Below are 16,025 nucleotides of genomic sequence, written 5' to 3'. Positions count from 1 at the left end.
ATCCATTATTAAAATAATATTTCATTTGATTCTGATGATTCCTTCATGGTGTTGCATTTTCTACAAACAGCAGTTTATAATAAAATTTACACTAAAGTATACATTTAGTATGCATTTTACTATTTAATATACTAAAATATATAATAAATATTAAATGTATATTTATTACATATTTACATCTATAATAAATATACATTTAGCACACATTTAGTGTAAACACTGAATACAAAAGTTTTCCTCAAAATAATAAAGTACATTAAAAATAATTAAATAGAATATATTTATCTTATTAACTGCTTAAAGGTATTTATTATACTAATATATATAATGAATACTAAAATCTATATTTGTTACATCGTTATTATATATTTATCACATACTTACATACAAAATGAAAATACAATTAGTATGCATTTAGTATGAGCACTGAAATACAAATTTTTTTCCTCAAAATACTAAAATAGATTAAAAGGAATTAAAAAAAAATTTTAAGCGACATTAAATTATTTATTGCATTTTTATAACGATAAATAAAAAACAAATATTGGATGTCATCAAATTTTAGATCTGACACAAATATATTCTTCAAAAGTTTATTATATCTTAATAATAAAATATATTCAAATGAATTAAAATGCTGAATGTCGTATTTTATTGTCATAAAAGAAAGAAAGAAACATTTTTCAATATATACATTTTTAAACACTCACCTTAGCAACGTTTGAAAAATCGACATTAACTAGAGGATTCAATATTTTTTTACAGTAATGAAGCCCCTATGTATAATATTAATGACCTAAACCTATTAAGATCAATAAAAAGACATTGAAAATTTAAAACGCATGACTCTATTTAAATAAGGAAAACTAATGACATTTTTATCTTATTCTCAGAACTTTTTTATACGTATTTTTATAACAACAAAATAAAACTCTTGACTTATACTAAAAAATAAAACTTATGATTTGTTTTATTTTATTACATAACCATTCAATGGCCGAATTATTTATGTAATTACAGATTCATGACAAAATGTAACATGCATACTTCAATCTCATACACTAATCATTAATCTGTCAGAAATAAGTTAAACAAGCATTCTCTTAATATTTTGAAGTTTTTGATAAGATTATAACAATGCAAAAAAATCCGATTCCATTGTAATATTTGACTAATTGCATAGGCTCTAACCGATATCCAGGTGCAAGCCATCAAAATCACCCTATTAAGAGTCTTCTTTTCCATCTCCTTCTAAATGAAAGGTATAGGGAGAACTTCAACAATCATTAACTTTTGAAAACAGTTCCCATGAGGTGGACGGGGGCAGAAGATAAAAAAAAAAAATAAAGAGTTGGGTATGAAACAGAAGACCAGAATAAAAAAAACAATAAGAATGAGAATTAGAAATGACCCTTTCATCTGACCTTGTAAGAGAACCTGTAGTTGATAACTTCCTGACTACAAGGATCTCTGTTCTGGCATAGATTGTTGCGGCTGTTTATCATTGCAGGTATCATTGTTTCGAGATCTGGGCACATAACGAGTGGGGCGGAGCTCTGAGGGTTTTTGCGAGGGCCCAATTTTCTGTCTGCTCTGGATCTTCAGCGAGAAGTGCTCGCAATTATCGCGGCACCCAACAATTATGGGGCGATATTTGTTGTGTTTTATGGTCAATTGTGTTTTTCTGCAATCGCAGAGCGTTTTTCCTAAAACGACTTCTTTCAGGCTTTGATTTGACTTCGGGGCATGAAAGAGATTGATGGTTGGTTATATAATGGATCTGTATCACGGCTGGCTACTGCTACCGACTTAGCAAAGTATTTTCCCAAAGCTGAGATTGTAGTCTTTTGAGATGAATGGGTTTTGGTTTCCGGAACTCTTTTGCCAGGTAAAATTAAAAAAAAGAAAGATAACAGTTTGAGTGCCTTAAGCTCAAAGCAAAACTTTAATTTTAAACTTCATATGCTATCTATCATGCTAACAAGAAATGTCTCTGAACTTGAATTGAAAGCTGTCAAATAGCTGAAATATGTAAAAAAAAAATTTCAAATTTCAAAAAAAAAAAAAAGAAAAAATCGGAAATTTAGGAAAAATTGCTCAGGTGAAAATTATTAAAAGCCAATGGATATTTTTCAATTTTTGCATATTTTTTTATAAGCCAAACAACACTCTTCTTTGAAATAAAACTCTCATTTTCACCGATTCAGCATTTTTTGCAGTATTTCGTTAATTTTAAAAATCATTCCGTCATGAAATCACGTGAATTGTGACGAAGCGTGTGTTCTTAAGTATCTAACGAAAATGTTTCCTCTACTCGGAACCTCATCTCAGTGCATTGCGGAATATTATTAACTAGAATGACGAAACTAGAATCAAGAGTAGATGAGCGAAGCTAGACTGTCAAAATAGACCGACCGCTCAGTATTGTGGTCATAGGGTTGGCCTCATACCAGGAAGGGTTCGAATCCTGCCTAGGGCGTGGATGCATTTTATCCCGCTGTTCTACCTGTCTCCTTCTTATGTTGTCGAGACAATATCACTCCACCTATGTGGTGCCCACGAAAAAGTTATCATCACTACCGTCCGATAGATGCCATGGGGCAACACGAGTCTCCCGTAATATTATTATTATTACTTTTTTTGGAAAAAAAATAGTAAAAATAGTTAAAAGTAAGTAAAAATTTGCATTTTCTTGATATTTCAATTTCTATGGCTGCGAAAATATTTTCGAATCACTTACTTTTTAACTTAAAATTTTTTTCAGGGACTTGAAATTGGGCACATGAATTGAATACGTCTTGACCACAGCACAGAAATAAAATATTTCATACTTTAGGTCGCCTCTAGAAGTACTCATTTAATTAGCACAATAAAGTTTCGAGTACACTCTCTTTGGTTAATTTCAAGAGTCTGTTTAGAAATGATTTTGATATTTTTCGAACTCAATTAAGTACTCTATCTAAACTGGCACCTTAAATATCAAATATAAAAGCTAGTTCATGGGGTGAACAGCTAAATTTATTTTTCTCGGGATTTATAATTATATTCATATTTCATTGCAAACAGATTATTTTTATGCAGGATTTGTTTTAAATTTCAATGTCATTATTCTTAACGTATATTTTTGAGACATGATAATTAAATATGATTAGACTATTTTAATCGAGCAAGTAAAATATTTCTATATAATTCGTCAATATACAGATGATATAGCAACCACTTACGTTCTCCTAAAGCTTTCGTAAATTTAAACAACATCCCGTTTTAAATAAATATTAAAGTTTTATTTATTTATTTATTATTTTGCATTAGGATATAATTTATTTTTATTTAACTTTTCAAACACAGACTTTTTAACCGTACTCGAACCACGAATACTTTCAATAATTTATGATTGACACTGTAATTCATTTTAAAAAAAAATAGCATACATATTATTTTTAGAAACAGATTTGAGTCTTTAAACACAGATATTTTATCCAAACATGATTCGCATCGATTTTGCAAATCCTGCCTCAATCAATGTTGGTAAAATTACTGCACTACATGGTAATGATATTATGGTGATAGTGACATATGGTAATAGTTACAAAAAACCATAATTCTGTAGTTAATAAAACCGAAATATACGGATTTTGAACTATTCATTTGGTAATTTTTCCGTTCATAGTAGCGGTTGTCAAAAATATAGTTCTTATTACCACACATTTAGTAAAAATCAAAAACTTAAAAGTAAATATAACAGAATGAATAGTTTTATCCCTTGCTCTAAGGTATTCTAATAAAATTACCAAATTTTATGACATATTATAAAACCTTATTTTAATGATAAATTTACTAAATTCCTTACGAAAACGCTTCGGAAAAATTACCCAGCTTTTGGTGCTTCCATACACTTAAAACACGGCAAATTTTACCATTATCTGTTAGTTTTGTCCATATTTTTTTTCTCAGTGAAAAGTATATCCTTACAGTAATTCAAAAAAAAAAGAAGTTATACTTGAATGTGAGAAAAGAAAGAAGGATATCAAAGTTAACATTCATGCATCCATTATCGAAATAGAAGAAAGATCGCAGGGCGTGCGAAATAGGACCCATTGTGTGTAGTTCTGGTCACAGGAAATGAAGTTCAATGGTCAAGTCGGGGTGCCACAATTATCACTAGCGACTGTGCCATTAATGGAACACTATGGAACCTAAAAAAATGATAAAAGTCGAGCGAAACTACAGTTTTGGAAGCGTAATAGAGGTGATTAATTTTAAGACAATGAAACGTTATAAAGATGTTTCTCCCCTCGTTAAAGGGCTTATAACTGCTCACTACTGTGACTGTAACATATACACTATATCGTTAAGCCAAGACACAAAAAAATTGATGGATGGAAAAAGGGTTGAGTAATCACTGGAACGGTAAGAAATAAAATATTTTAATAATTAAAAACAAGCTGTGCTGTAATGGTCGTGTTGTTTTATTTAAATTATTTTCGTTTATCTTTTTATTGATATAATAGTATTCAGCTTGTTCAAATTTGTTCCTTGCAAACACAACATCACTCTTACAGAATGATGTTGTGTTTATTTAAGTAAATTTAATTTTTTTTCTGTATGATACTATTGTTTTACCTACAACTGTGCATGTAAATATTGTGTACATATATTTATATTTATATAAGGTAGGTAAGCAGCATTAAAAGTGTGTATGGAACATTGTAGATTTGATATATATTGTATGAAGCATATAATGTATATATAGTATTTTAAATGTGTGAAGTATTTCATGGACGCAACAATGCTGCAAATAATGTATATAAGTATTGTATGGATGAAACCTTGTATGTAGATTGTATGTTTCGCTCTAGTTCTATAAAAAAAAACTTTTTTTTAATATTAAGTTGTTGTTTTTTAATTTGAGGAATAATTCATTGTGTTTTATTTCAGTGTATGTATTTATATTAGAAGTGTAAATTGTATGATTCTAATTGAATGCAAATTAATTTTGTAAGCATTGAGTGTTTTGTAAAAATTGACTAGTCTTTTACAACTCTTGAAAGCAGAGGAGTAAAAAAATTATATGCCTAAAAATAGACTCTATGAAAGCCAAAACTCGTATCCAATTAAATATTTTCATTTAAAATTTTGATCTTTAACACAGATAATATTCAAAAATAAAATGTAACTTTTCCAGTAAAATGAAAATTCTATTGAAGTTGATAATTTTTCAAGTAAACTGATTATATAAATGTTTTGCTGAAGTTCCTGTTTGTAAATTTCTACGGATCGGTGCATTTTACATTTTAACCTGCCTGTTTTTCCATAAAACTTCATAAGTAAAATAAAATTATTTTAGTGAGAAGATCAGTTAAATTCAAAATTTGACTTCGAATAACATAAAAATTTGAACTTGTAAATTTTAAAATCGAGAGTTATAAAAGAAAGTATTTTTCTAATTTTTATAACAAAATGATATTAATCAATTTGATTAAATGATATTAATGATAATAATGAGTTAATTTCGTTTAATTCAATTTAATTAAATGATATTAATGAATACATTTCAAAATTCACCTTTTCAAATTCTACGCAATAATTTTATAGAACATTTATTTTAAAAAATTGCATTTTTGGTTGTTCATTTTTTGTTGCATTATTTGTCATTACTTTTATCTGGTTTTAATAATAAAATAATTTTTTATATACGATTAAAAAAAAGGCAAATTCAAAAGGCAAAAAAGGCAATTTATTAAAGTGAAATTATAATAAGCTAACTGAAATGCTCACTTTAAATACCTGTCGGCTTATGTCCTGTTACATTCTTTTTCACAGTTGTTACATTTTATTTCAGGTAAAAACTTTCAAACTCACGAAATCATTCAAAGTTAATTATGACATCATTTAATGTGTTTACAACATGATTTATTTTCAAGTCATTGATAATCGATAACATAGTTTATATTTTTAGCCGCATACCGGCGGCATCTTGTATTGAAATCACCCACATTCATTCCATATGTTATTTTAATTAATAGTTTTATTGCTCGTTACAAGTCAGCCATCAAATCGACAAGAGCAAAAATCATGCGCCGTATCTAGAATATAAAAAAGTTTTTGATTGCATCACATCCCCGCCCAAATCGAATATATAAATTCGAAAAAAAAACATTCCTCTCTCTTTCTCTCTTTACTTATACTACATGTATCTCTAGGCACGCAATAAATCGAACACTTTGTCTTCTTCGATTTAATAACAGAGTATCGCGATAATAAATATGACTCTCATATACGTGTGCTGACCTAAAACATGTCTAATTATGAGTAATATATATGTAAGATATGTCTTTCTTTTTCACCGCCCCTCGCGAATTTGGAACAATTATCAGGTTATGCAAGACCAAATTGTGGTTCGAAGTTGTTACTTGGTTGTTTAAAGTTATAGGATTGATATAACATTGAATTAAATAACATATTTCGGTGTCATAATTATTCATTACAACTCAAAGTAGCATGTCTGTTTTTTATAGTTATTACAGCTGTTACGATTTATGTTATGACTGCATTTGGCGATGAGTCCCACAATAATATGCGCCTTTAGAATTAATCCTCGAGGGATGGATTTATGAATATTATTACACGTTAAAACGAATGGGTATGATAATGCAACACTGTTTTTTTTAGTGAATGAAAATGAATTTTTTTAGTGAATGAAAATGTTTTTAGTGAATGAAAATAAATGAAAATTTTGTTAATAAAAATTTATAAAAACGAAAAATAAATAGTTCATCATTTCTATTTTCAAGTAATTAAGTAAGTATAACATATCAGTTTATGTCCATTGTTTTTAAAAAAAAAATGCAAAAATTAGTTATCTTCATTTTAAATGGTTAATGCAATCTAATTTTAACTCTAATACACTATTGTTGTTAAAATAAAATCTAGGAAAACTTTCAGCTATGTAATTTTATAAGAGATTTTCATAATTTCTGAAAATAGAAATATACATTTAAACTCAATGTTGGTGACAAATAAAATCTTCCATCAAGCAGATTTTAATGCATGTATTTCATAAATTGCTCGATAATCTGGTTATGATACACAAATACTTGATACCATTGTTATAATACATGATTGATACTGTGGCTATGAGGTGACTTGAAACATAAATTCCTGGATACTTCTTGATATTCTACTAAAACCAAACTACTAAATTGGGATTAGCATTTGGGAATTTTAAATTTTATCAAACATATTTTAAATGGTGCATTTCATAAATTGCTTGATACTTTATTTATGATACATAAATACTTGATACTATGGTTATGATACATGACACTGTGGTTATGATGACTTCAAACATAATTTGATGGATACTGCTTGATTTTCTACTGAAACAAAAATATTATACTAAATTGGTATTAATATTCGGGAATCTAAAATTTCATCAAAATTAAAATAATTATTCTGCAAGCATTTGTGATGCATAAAAATATATAAAACCTTTAGCAGCTTAACTGCTAAAAGCATTGAAATTTCTTCACAAAAAGTCAGTTTAGGAAATTAATACTAATTATTTTTTGGCTATCATTTCATTGAAAAAAAGTTAGAATTAGTAGTAATTAGAATTAGTAGTAAAGTTATATAAATGTTTTTTTTCCTAATTTCGCAACATTAAAATGGGTGAAAAGAGTTTTATATTTTTTTTGCAAGTTAAAACTTTTAAGCTTAAATTATAAGTTAAATTAAAGCATTTTCTGAAATCAGATACAAGATCACAAAGTTTTACACAATATTTAAGGAATGGCATGTAAACGAAAAAGTAGCAGTTAGAACGGACGGTTAAATACATTTTAACTAATTTTTGCTAGAAAAATATCTTAATTCAGATCGTTAATGCTATACTGAAATAAGAAATAAGTATAATTTAGTTTTTAAATATGCACAATTTTGTAAATCACTCTATACTCAAAGTATATATTTTTATATAAATATGTATATATGGAGGTTTCGGAGTTTATAGTAATAAGTCACAATTTTTCCATAAATGAAATTAACGTGAAAAGCATTCCGCGGTATTATTTTCAAATAAGTGACCTACAAGTTTACGGAATTCCACTAGATAACAGATTGATACTAATAAACTTCTCATTGACTGGACGGAAATTGTTATGCTTTTTTTCGGCAAACAGACTCTCCTGAGCATTATCTGACATCATTTTATCATTCTTATCATCATACCGTATCAAGCCCATCCTATATTTAGTTTCAAGAACTGAACAAAAAGGAAGGAGAAAAAAAACCCCATTTTACTAAAATCCCAGTATCAAAATAAGACCGAAAAAAAAATAATAACAAAAGCAACAAAGCGAACCTTCGCAAAATCCATTGAATTCGAGTTTGTAAGTTTTCCACGTTTTCTTGATCAAGTAATATATCCCCAATCCATAAGCGAATCAGTCCCTATGTATTCCAGCAGGCAACTCTCCTCTATGAATAAACCGCATCCTGAATGACTATCAAGTTTTGTGGCCAACAACTCCATTGCAAAAGGATCTGGCATTCATCAACTCAGTAGGTAGGTAACCTTATCAAAGCAAATTGGATTTCTGGCAATAGACAGACTGGCTTTATACGAGCTTCTGCAATGGAGCGGGATTGTAAAGGAATCCACTTTTCCTTTGAGCGAAGTTGGCGAGAATGAGTGAGCTGCAGTATGTAACTCGGTTACGTTTTGGGGTACCCTGCCTTGATCTGTTTTGTCGAAATATTACAAATGACAACTGTAGATAGGGAATTTCTCGGAGAAGTTTTCTTGGGGTATTATTTCGCAAATGCAGTTTTTTAGAAGCGAAAGAGATTGCTTCGGTTAGACGTAAAATGCTTTAGAGTGAATATATACTTATGACAGGTTTGCCTGTAAGTTCTGACTTTTAATTATTTTGGCTCTGAAGCATAAAAACGTCGAACCATTTTAACAAACATATTAGACTTAGGTCTAGAGTTTTTAAAGGATACATGGCGACACATGGGATTGAATAAATACAATTTCAGTAATGCTTATAATAGTATGACAAATTTGTCTGTAAACCTAAGCTCTTTAGGACTTGAGAGCGATAGTGTGTCTGCAATAATTTTTTAAAAGAGCTCGGCTCCTAGATTCTGTGTGTTTAAAAAATTTGATTTTTTATACTCTTCTAAATAACTCCAGTTAGTTTTTAGATTTATTTTACAAATTTACTAATGCATACAACATATTAAACACAGTGCTATTAATTTCGTTATAGTTTTTTTAATAGATTTTTTCTTTGGAAAGTCGATATCAGAGGGTTTGTAAATAACACAAAATATGCAAAAAAATTTTAGATCCCCTTTTGCGGGGGGAAAAACTGTTCAATTGTTTGTAAAATTTGGTTAGGCAATTGTACAATTTATTGTTAATATTCGAATTATATTATAATATATTATATTATAATATAAACATTGTTAATATTAGAATTATATTATAATATATTATATTATAATATAAGCATTGTTAATATTATAATATATATTGTTAATATATGTCGAAATGATAAATATTTGTTTTCAGAAATTATCTTATGCAGCAAGTAGGGTTTGTTCGTTTTCCTAACGTGGACTTTTCTACTATGTTGCAAGCTTTATTTATGAAAGAAACCTCTCAATGAAACAAAATAATTTCTACCGAAAAAAGTAAACGAAGAAATATGAACGAAAATTAAATTTTAATGATAATTAACATGAAATCATATTCAGAAAAGTATTCTTTCAATATCACATCAGACTGACTCTAGTTGGTTGGTCTTATGCTTGACTCTCAACACAAATCATAGTACCCTACTACTGCGTGTCAGATGACACGGTTTGGTTTAAGTTTATAATTTTGATTAAGTAATATCGCTGGAATTCGACGGTATAGTACCGATTTCGGAGCATGAGGTTACCAAACCATGGCGCATTGAATTATTACAAAGTATCAATTCAGTCCGTTCTGTATTACGGAAAAGGATTTTATTAATTTTATTTCATTTATTTTTCTAGATAATTGCTTAGTTTTTAACACATGAGAATCCCAGGTAAAAACCTAGTTTTCGCATTATTTACAAAATATCAGTAGATTTAACTTCACAAGCAATTACTACGAAGGGAAAAAAAAAATACTTAAAGCATATGCTATAGTTTAAATGTGATATAAGTTCAGAATATAAACGAATCAATTTTAAGATCCATTTCAGTTTTGAAAATATTCTCATTTGAAGTATTCATTTAACATTCTTTGGAATAAAGAGAATGGTGAAAGCTTGGCGAACAAAAATAAAACTCTAAATGTGACTAAAACGAATTCATTTAAAATCCATTTTAGTTTCGACAGAGAGAGAATTCTTATCTGAAGAAATTTTTTGAAAATAAGAGCAAAATTCTAAGTATAGAAAATAAACTTGAGTGGGATTTTATTTTTGGTAGTTCTGCAGAAACTTTTAGTTTGCATAACCACTCAATTATCCCTAAGTAAGTGACATGAATAATTTAGTCAGCGAACCAATCAGTCATCATTTTCAAGAGGGGGCCTCCAACTTCACCTCCCATCCATCCTTTTGTGGCAGGTGAGGACAGAAACAACTCTCCCATTGTCCCAGGGATAATTATTAGTTAGGGTCCCGAACTCTTCAATCATCCCTTTGGGTCGCAGACCACTGACTGACCTGATAGGTTAAGCGTTAATAATTGTTATTATTAAAGGATCTTTTAAGGGAGCCCACAATTGACAAAGCGCCAAAAAAATTCTTTAAAAGGTTTTCTTCAACGCTGCTCATAATATTGTTTTTATTATTAATTCCGTTAAAGCTTAGTTTTCAAAAAGGTTCTTATAAGAACAGAAGGGTTTAATTTTAAATAACCTAAAATACTTCAGATATCTAAATTAATAATCGACAACTCCCAAAAATTCCTTAAAGACTCTTGATTTCTTCAATGATAATTTTGATTTATTATTTCGAACCGCGTATGTAGATAAGGTTTAATTTAGAAAAAGTTTCTAACAAAGTACAAAAATTTAATTCCATTTTTTTTTAAATGTATCATGTTAATTGTCCACTGTAAAGGCGTATTAAAATTTTTACATTTGGTTTATAATTTTAAGCAGACAAATTTTATTTAGGTGAAATATATCTTGCATTCAGATTGTATAACTTCTTATATGGATTCATTGTATGCGTAAGTTTCATAATTTATAGCGAAATTGCATTTTAAATGCGTGTTTTTTAAAAAAAAATCAAATCTAGAATCAATTCTTTAAATAATGCATACATCATTTAAAGAAAGAAAATCATCACAATTTCGTAGGCGAATTAAAACTGAATTGAGGATTAAAATTTCGTTACTTATACTAATACACAAAGAAAAGTATTCTGGTAAAATTACCGTACTGCACGGTAATGACATTTCAGGTGAAAGAAAACTATAATTCTGTTTAATAAAACCAAAATAAGCGACATTTAAAATACTCATTTAGTAATTTCTTCATTCATATGGTAACGGGTTACCAGAAACTCTATTTTTCAAAGATTACAGTTCTTATTATCACATATTTGGAAAATAATATAAAACTGAAACGTAAATTTTAACGAATAAATGGTTTTTATGCCATGGATTATCTTATTAAAATCCAAATTTTATCGCGTTTACGAATATTTATAGCTTATTATAAAACCATGTTTTATTTTTCATTTTACCAAGATTCTTTACTGAAACACTTGTGTGAAAATTACCGAGCTTTTTGGTGTTCTTATAGAGCCAGAACCACGGTAAATTTTACCATATGCTAGTAGTTTCGACCATAAAGTTTTTCTTAGTTTACTGCATCAGTTTTTAAAAACAAAAGCTGTCGGTATGTCTTCAAAGCTGGCGGAGACTTTATCAAAAATTAAAACATTAAAAACTATATTTATTACCCCAAAATATTTATATAATTTTTGAAAAACTAAATATAAAATTTAATAGCATCCAATATCAGTGTATGGACAAAATGCATGCTTCTAAACGTTTTTCTTCCCTTTTTCACTCAAATCGAATACAAAATAATGCCCTATAAATATTATCTCTTTGACTTGAAAAGACAGTATTGGCTCATAACAGACTGTAGAGCTCAAGAAGAAGAAGAGCAATAATCTTAATACACTTCTCCAACGTTTGAAAAATGTATTTTATGAATCTAAAAAAATTTTGCAAGATACTCACGTCTAGGCTCTCTAGGACCATCAACAGTAACTTTTATGGCTTTAACATAGGTTGCTATTTGAGGAGGACTTGTACTCAGGGTTATGGTGAGCGAGAAACTCTTACCTGCAACAAAATAAAAACAACATGTTGAAAAACAGACAAACGTTAAGAAGATGAAGCATTCAGTAAATAAAGAGTAATATTTCCCATTCACACATTTTTGTCATCATCAGAAAAGTATAGTGCGTCTTTGAGGAGAACTCCTCCAGACTAAAAGTCTGGGGCTGTCTGCTGCTATAGTAACAAGCAAGAGTACATTTCTAATGAGAGTGCAATGAAAGAATGAAGGTGTCGATTGATTTAATCACGCTGACCTATGCCAAGATCAAGACAAAAGTGTTAACCCCACACCCCTATTAGAAGTGACTGTTTCTCGTAACCATGGTACCCACCACGAAGCGAAACTGAGGTCTGGAGGAGTTCTCCTGAAAGCCGCACTGTAGCTCTTTTTCATTATTCATATTTATTGTTTTATGTATCATTACAAATGGTACATAAAATCTTTATCAATCACTATAAATCTTTATCAATCTATGATTCTCAATGAGTTTAAAACTTATCTCGTAATTTTCAGACATTATAACATGTTGAGTTGTATCAATGAACAAAATCATACGTAACCATAGTACACATCATAACCATTATCATACATATACCATGCATCGTGTTCAATTTAATGCATTGAAATAGGTTGAAAATAATATGAAGAATACCCCTTTTGTAAGCATAATAATATAATAAGCATAAAGATCAGCGATAATACAATTCAATCATCGTAGAATAATAAACAATGTAAAAGAATAAGCGTATTCCGAATATTTAGATAAAACACGATTTTTAATAAATTTTGTAGCTTATGCTACCTTTAATTGTGATATATCAAAAACTTGAGGAAATATTAAAACATCTTAAATGTAGTTTAAAAATAATTTGATTTTAAATCATTTTATTTATTAAAAAGCATTGAAATTCACCCCCATATTTATCATTAAGGAAAAAGCGTAAAAATATAATAAGCATAATTATATGCGATAGTACAATTCATTTATCGCAAAATAATAAGCATCATAAAATATTAAGCATATTCCAAGTATTCAGATAATGAAGGAACTTAAGGTTTTTAATAATTTTTTTTTTAGTTTATGCTACTTTTAATTATGATGTATTAAAAAATTTAGGAAATATTAAAATATCTTTACCCTAGCTTAAAAACATTTTTCATTTTTATTCATTTTATTTGAAAAGAAGAAAAACATTGAAATCTACCCTCAGATTCATCGAAAAATAATAAGCATAAGAATATATCCATAGAACCATTAGGGAATTGCAGCATTAAATTTAGAGTGTTGCTTCAAGAATGAAAAAAAAACAGGAAAGTTTTTTCACCCTTTCCAAAAATTTTAAATGCAACTACTTGGAATACCCGTGAGTGGAGAAAAAAATTCGGAATCGGGTCATTATTTTGAACCCCAAAGGGACAGAAAAAGACAACTAGTCCGCGAATAAACTAAATATATTCAAAATGACGGTACATATGCATTCCGACTTACACTCTTCAAATTAACGACATAAGAGGAAATGCACAATGTTTTCTGACGTAATGCATTCAAGATGGCTCCAGAGTTTTGACTAAACCATGCCATTTAGCAACTTATTATCACGCTTCAGGTAAAAAGTGAAGGGAAAAAAAAGACAGAAAAGAAGAAACGAATGAAGAAGAAAGAAAAAAAAATCCTCACTCTTGTTTAAATCACTACATCACATCATATTAGCATAATGAGAGAGAGTTAAAAGTCGCAAACGAGATATGGCTGCAAACGAGCTCCGCGGCGCGAATCGAGTTCGAGAAGGAAAAAAATAGCGCTAATTAAGCACTGTATAATCGGATACAACATCAGTTTGCTTCCAAAATTTGGGGTTAATTATTCACATATGAGATCACAATTCTTTTTAAAAGAAGCTAAAATATGAATATTCATTTTTTTTCATTCAGTTTCCTTCTTTTTGCTTTTTTTTTTCTTCTTTGCTTTTTCTTAAGATTGAATCGAATTTTTTGTTCTAAAAATTAAAATTTGCCGCTGATATGGGAAATTAGGGAGTACATGAATACGTTTTTTTTTTTGTATAATCTTCTATGGAAATCTCCCGTTTTTATATGAATATTCAAGAAAATAATTCGTAGAAGTTTTATTAAGAACCCCTTTTTTAAATACAGGAAAGCCTAATTAATGAAAAGTGTGAAGTCGTCCTTCTGAATTTTAGGCTTTTAATTTTAATTCGTAATGGGTTTCGGCTCAACAACGCAATGAACTGTGTTAGTCTTTGAAAAAAAATTACCGCCTTCTAATGTATTCGAACTTGGTCAAATTCATCAGGTGAATTTTTTCTTATATTTATTGCATTAAAAACTAACAGCTCATCAAAAGAAATATCTCCCTTCTGATGAATATTATTTTGTGTTTTTAAGCATGATTATTCATGTTAGAAAAATAAATTAATCATTCCAAATAACTGAGTAAGCAGCCTTACTAAATAATGTTTTTTTTTTCGTGCTAAAAATAAATTCATATGAATATTCGTTATATGAGATCGATATCTTATAAATAATGTTTCAGCATATAAACATATAAATACCCAATAGTATAAGTTATGAAAATAAATACTTAAATATGTATTTATTTTGATAGTATAGGTAAGTAATATTTCAATGTTAAATTGTCCTAACTCTACGTTCATATTTTAACTTAAAAAAATACATTAGAATGAGATTTTATTTTGCTACATTCTATTGCTGTGAACATAACTTGCTTTGCTGAAACTCAATAAAATAAATAATAAAATAATACAAAAACTATAACAAAATAGCTAACAAAGCAATGAAAAAACACATAGCAAAACAACTAATAAAAATATATCTAATAATAAATAACTAAAAAAAAGAATATATCTAATAATAAACAACAATTAACGCGTGCATACTTAATAATTAATAAAATGCCTATATTGGAATAGTTGATAAAATTATTTAATAGTTAAATAACTTGATATCTAATAAAATAAACTTCAATATAATAATTAACAACAAAAAAAACAACTACGGAACAATAGCTAAAAAAATAAATATAATGAAACTATAATGAATGATATAATTGAAACAAGTAAATTTATAATAATTGGGGAAAAAAACAACTATTGACCAATAGCTAATAGAATAAATATGAATGAAACAATATTGAATGATATAATTGAAAATTTCGAAAATCCACCTTTTCTAAAATTTCTTTCTTTAAAATATTACGATTGAAACAATGCATATTGCTTATACGCCATTTTAGTTACAAATAATTCTACTCTAAACAATTGTCAAATCCGCATAGAATTTGAAAAGTTTGTTTAACATAATTCTGATAGAAAAATCCGAGTATAAAGTTGTTGTTTCTTAAACAGTAAAACGTAACATCCATCCCGAAGTTATCAAAGCAAATACTTATACAGTAATATACGAGCGCAAAAGATAAAGTCAGACGATGATTTCTCAAGCAAAACACGCCTCTGAGCTCAATTCCAGTAGAAGTCTTGCGGTGTACCAAGCGAAAAACCCAGCGAGTTATTAAGGCATGTTTTATTATGTTCCATAATAAAATACCTAAATGGAAGGAAAAAAAAGCAAAGATGCCCCAGAGGGAAGACGATCTGGAAGAGTGATAGCGGAGGATAGGCCTAAATCCAGTGGCAGT

General features: G+C 28.6%; 1 protein-coding gene across 1 annotated transcript in view; it reads right to left on the bottom strand.

Moving 5' to 3' along the window:
* Nucleotides 1-16,025, bottom strand: part of LOC107454798 (uncharacterized) — a 120,174-nt gene that overhangs the window by 50,251 nt on the left and 53,898 nt on the right. Inside the window, exon 2 of the mRNA XM_016072102.3 lies at nt 12,247-12,351. Coding sequence (XP_015927588.1) covers nt 12,247-12,351 — 105 coding nt within the window. The remainder of the gene's footprint in view (nt 1-12,246; nt 12,352-16,025) is intronic.

Source organism: Parasteatoda tepidariorum, chromosome 1 (assembly GCF_043381705.1).
Source record: "Parasteatoda tepidariorum isolate YZ-2023 chromosome 1, CAS_Ptep_4.0, whole genome shotgun sequence".
Classification (NCBI taxonomy): Eukaryota; Metazoa; Arthropoda; class Arachnida; order Araneae; family Theridiidae; genus Parasteatoda; species Parasteatoda tepidariorum.
Note: the sequence above shows the minus strand (reverse complement) of the source record. Positions and strands in the feature narration are given on the sequence as shown.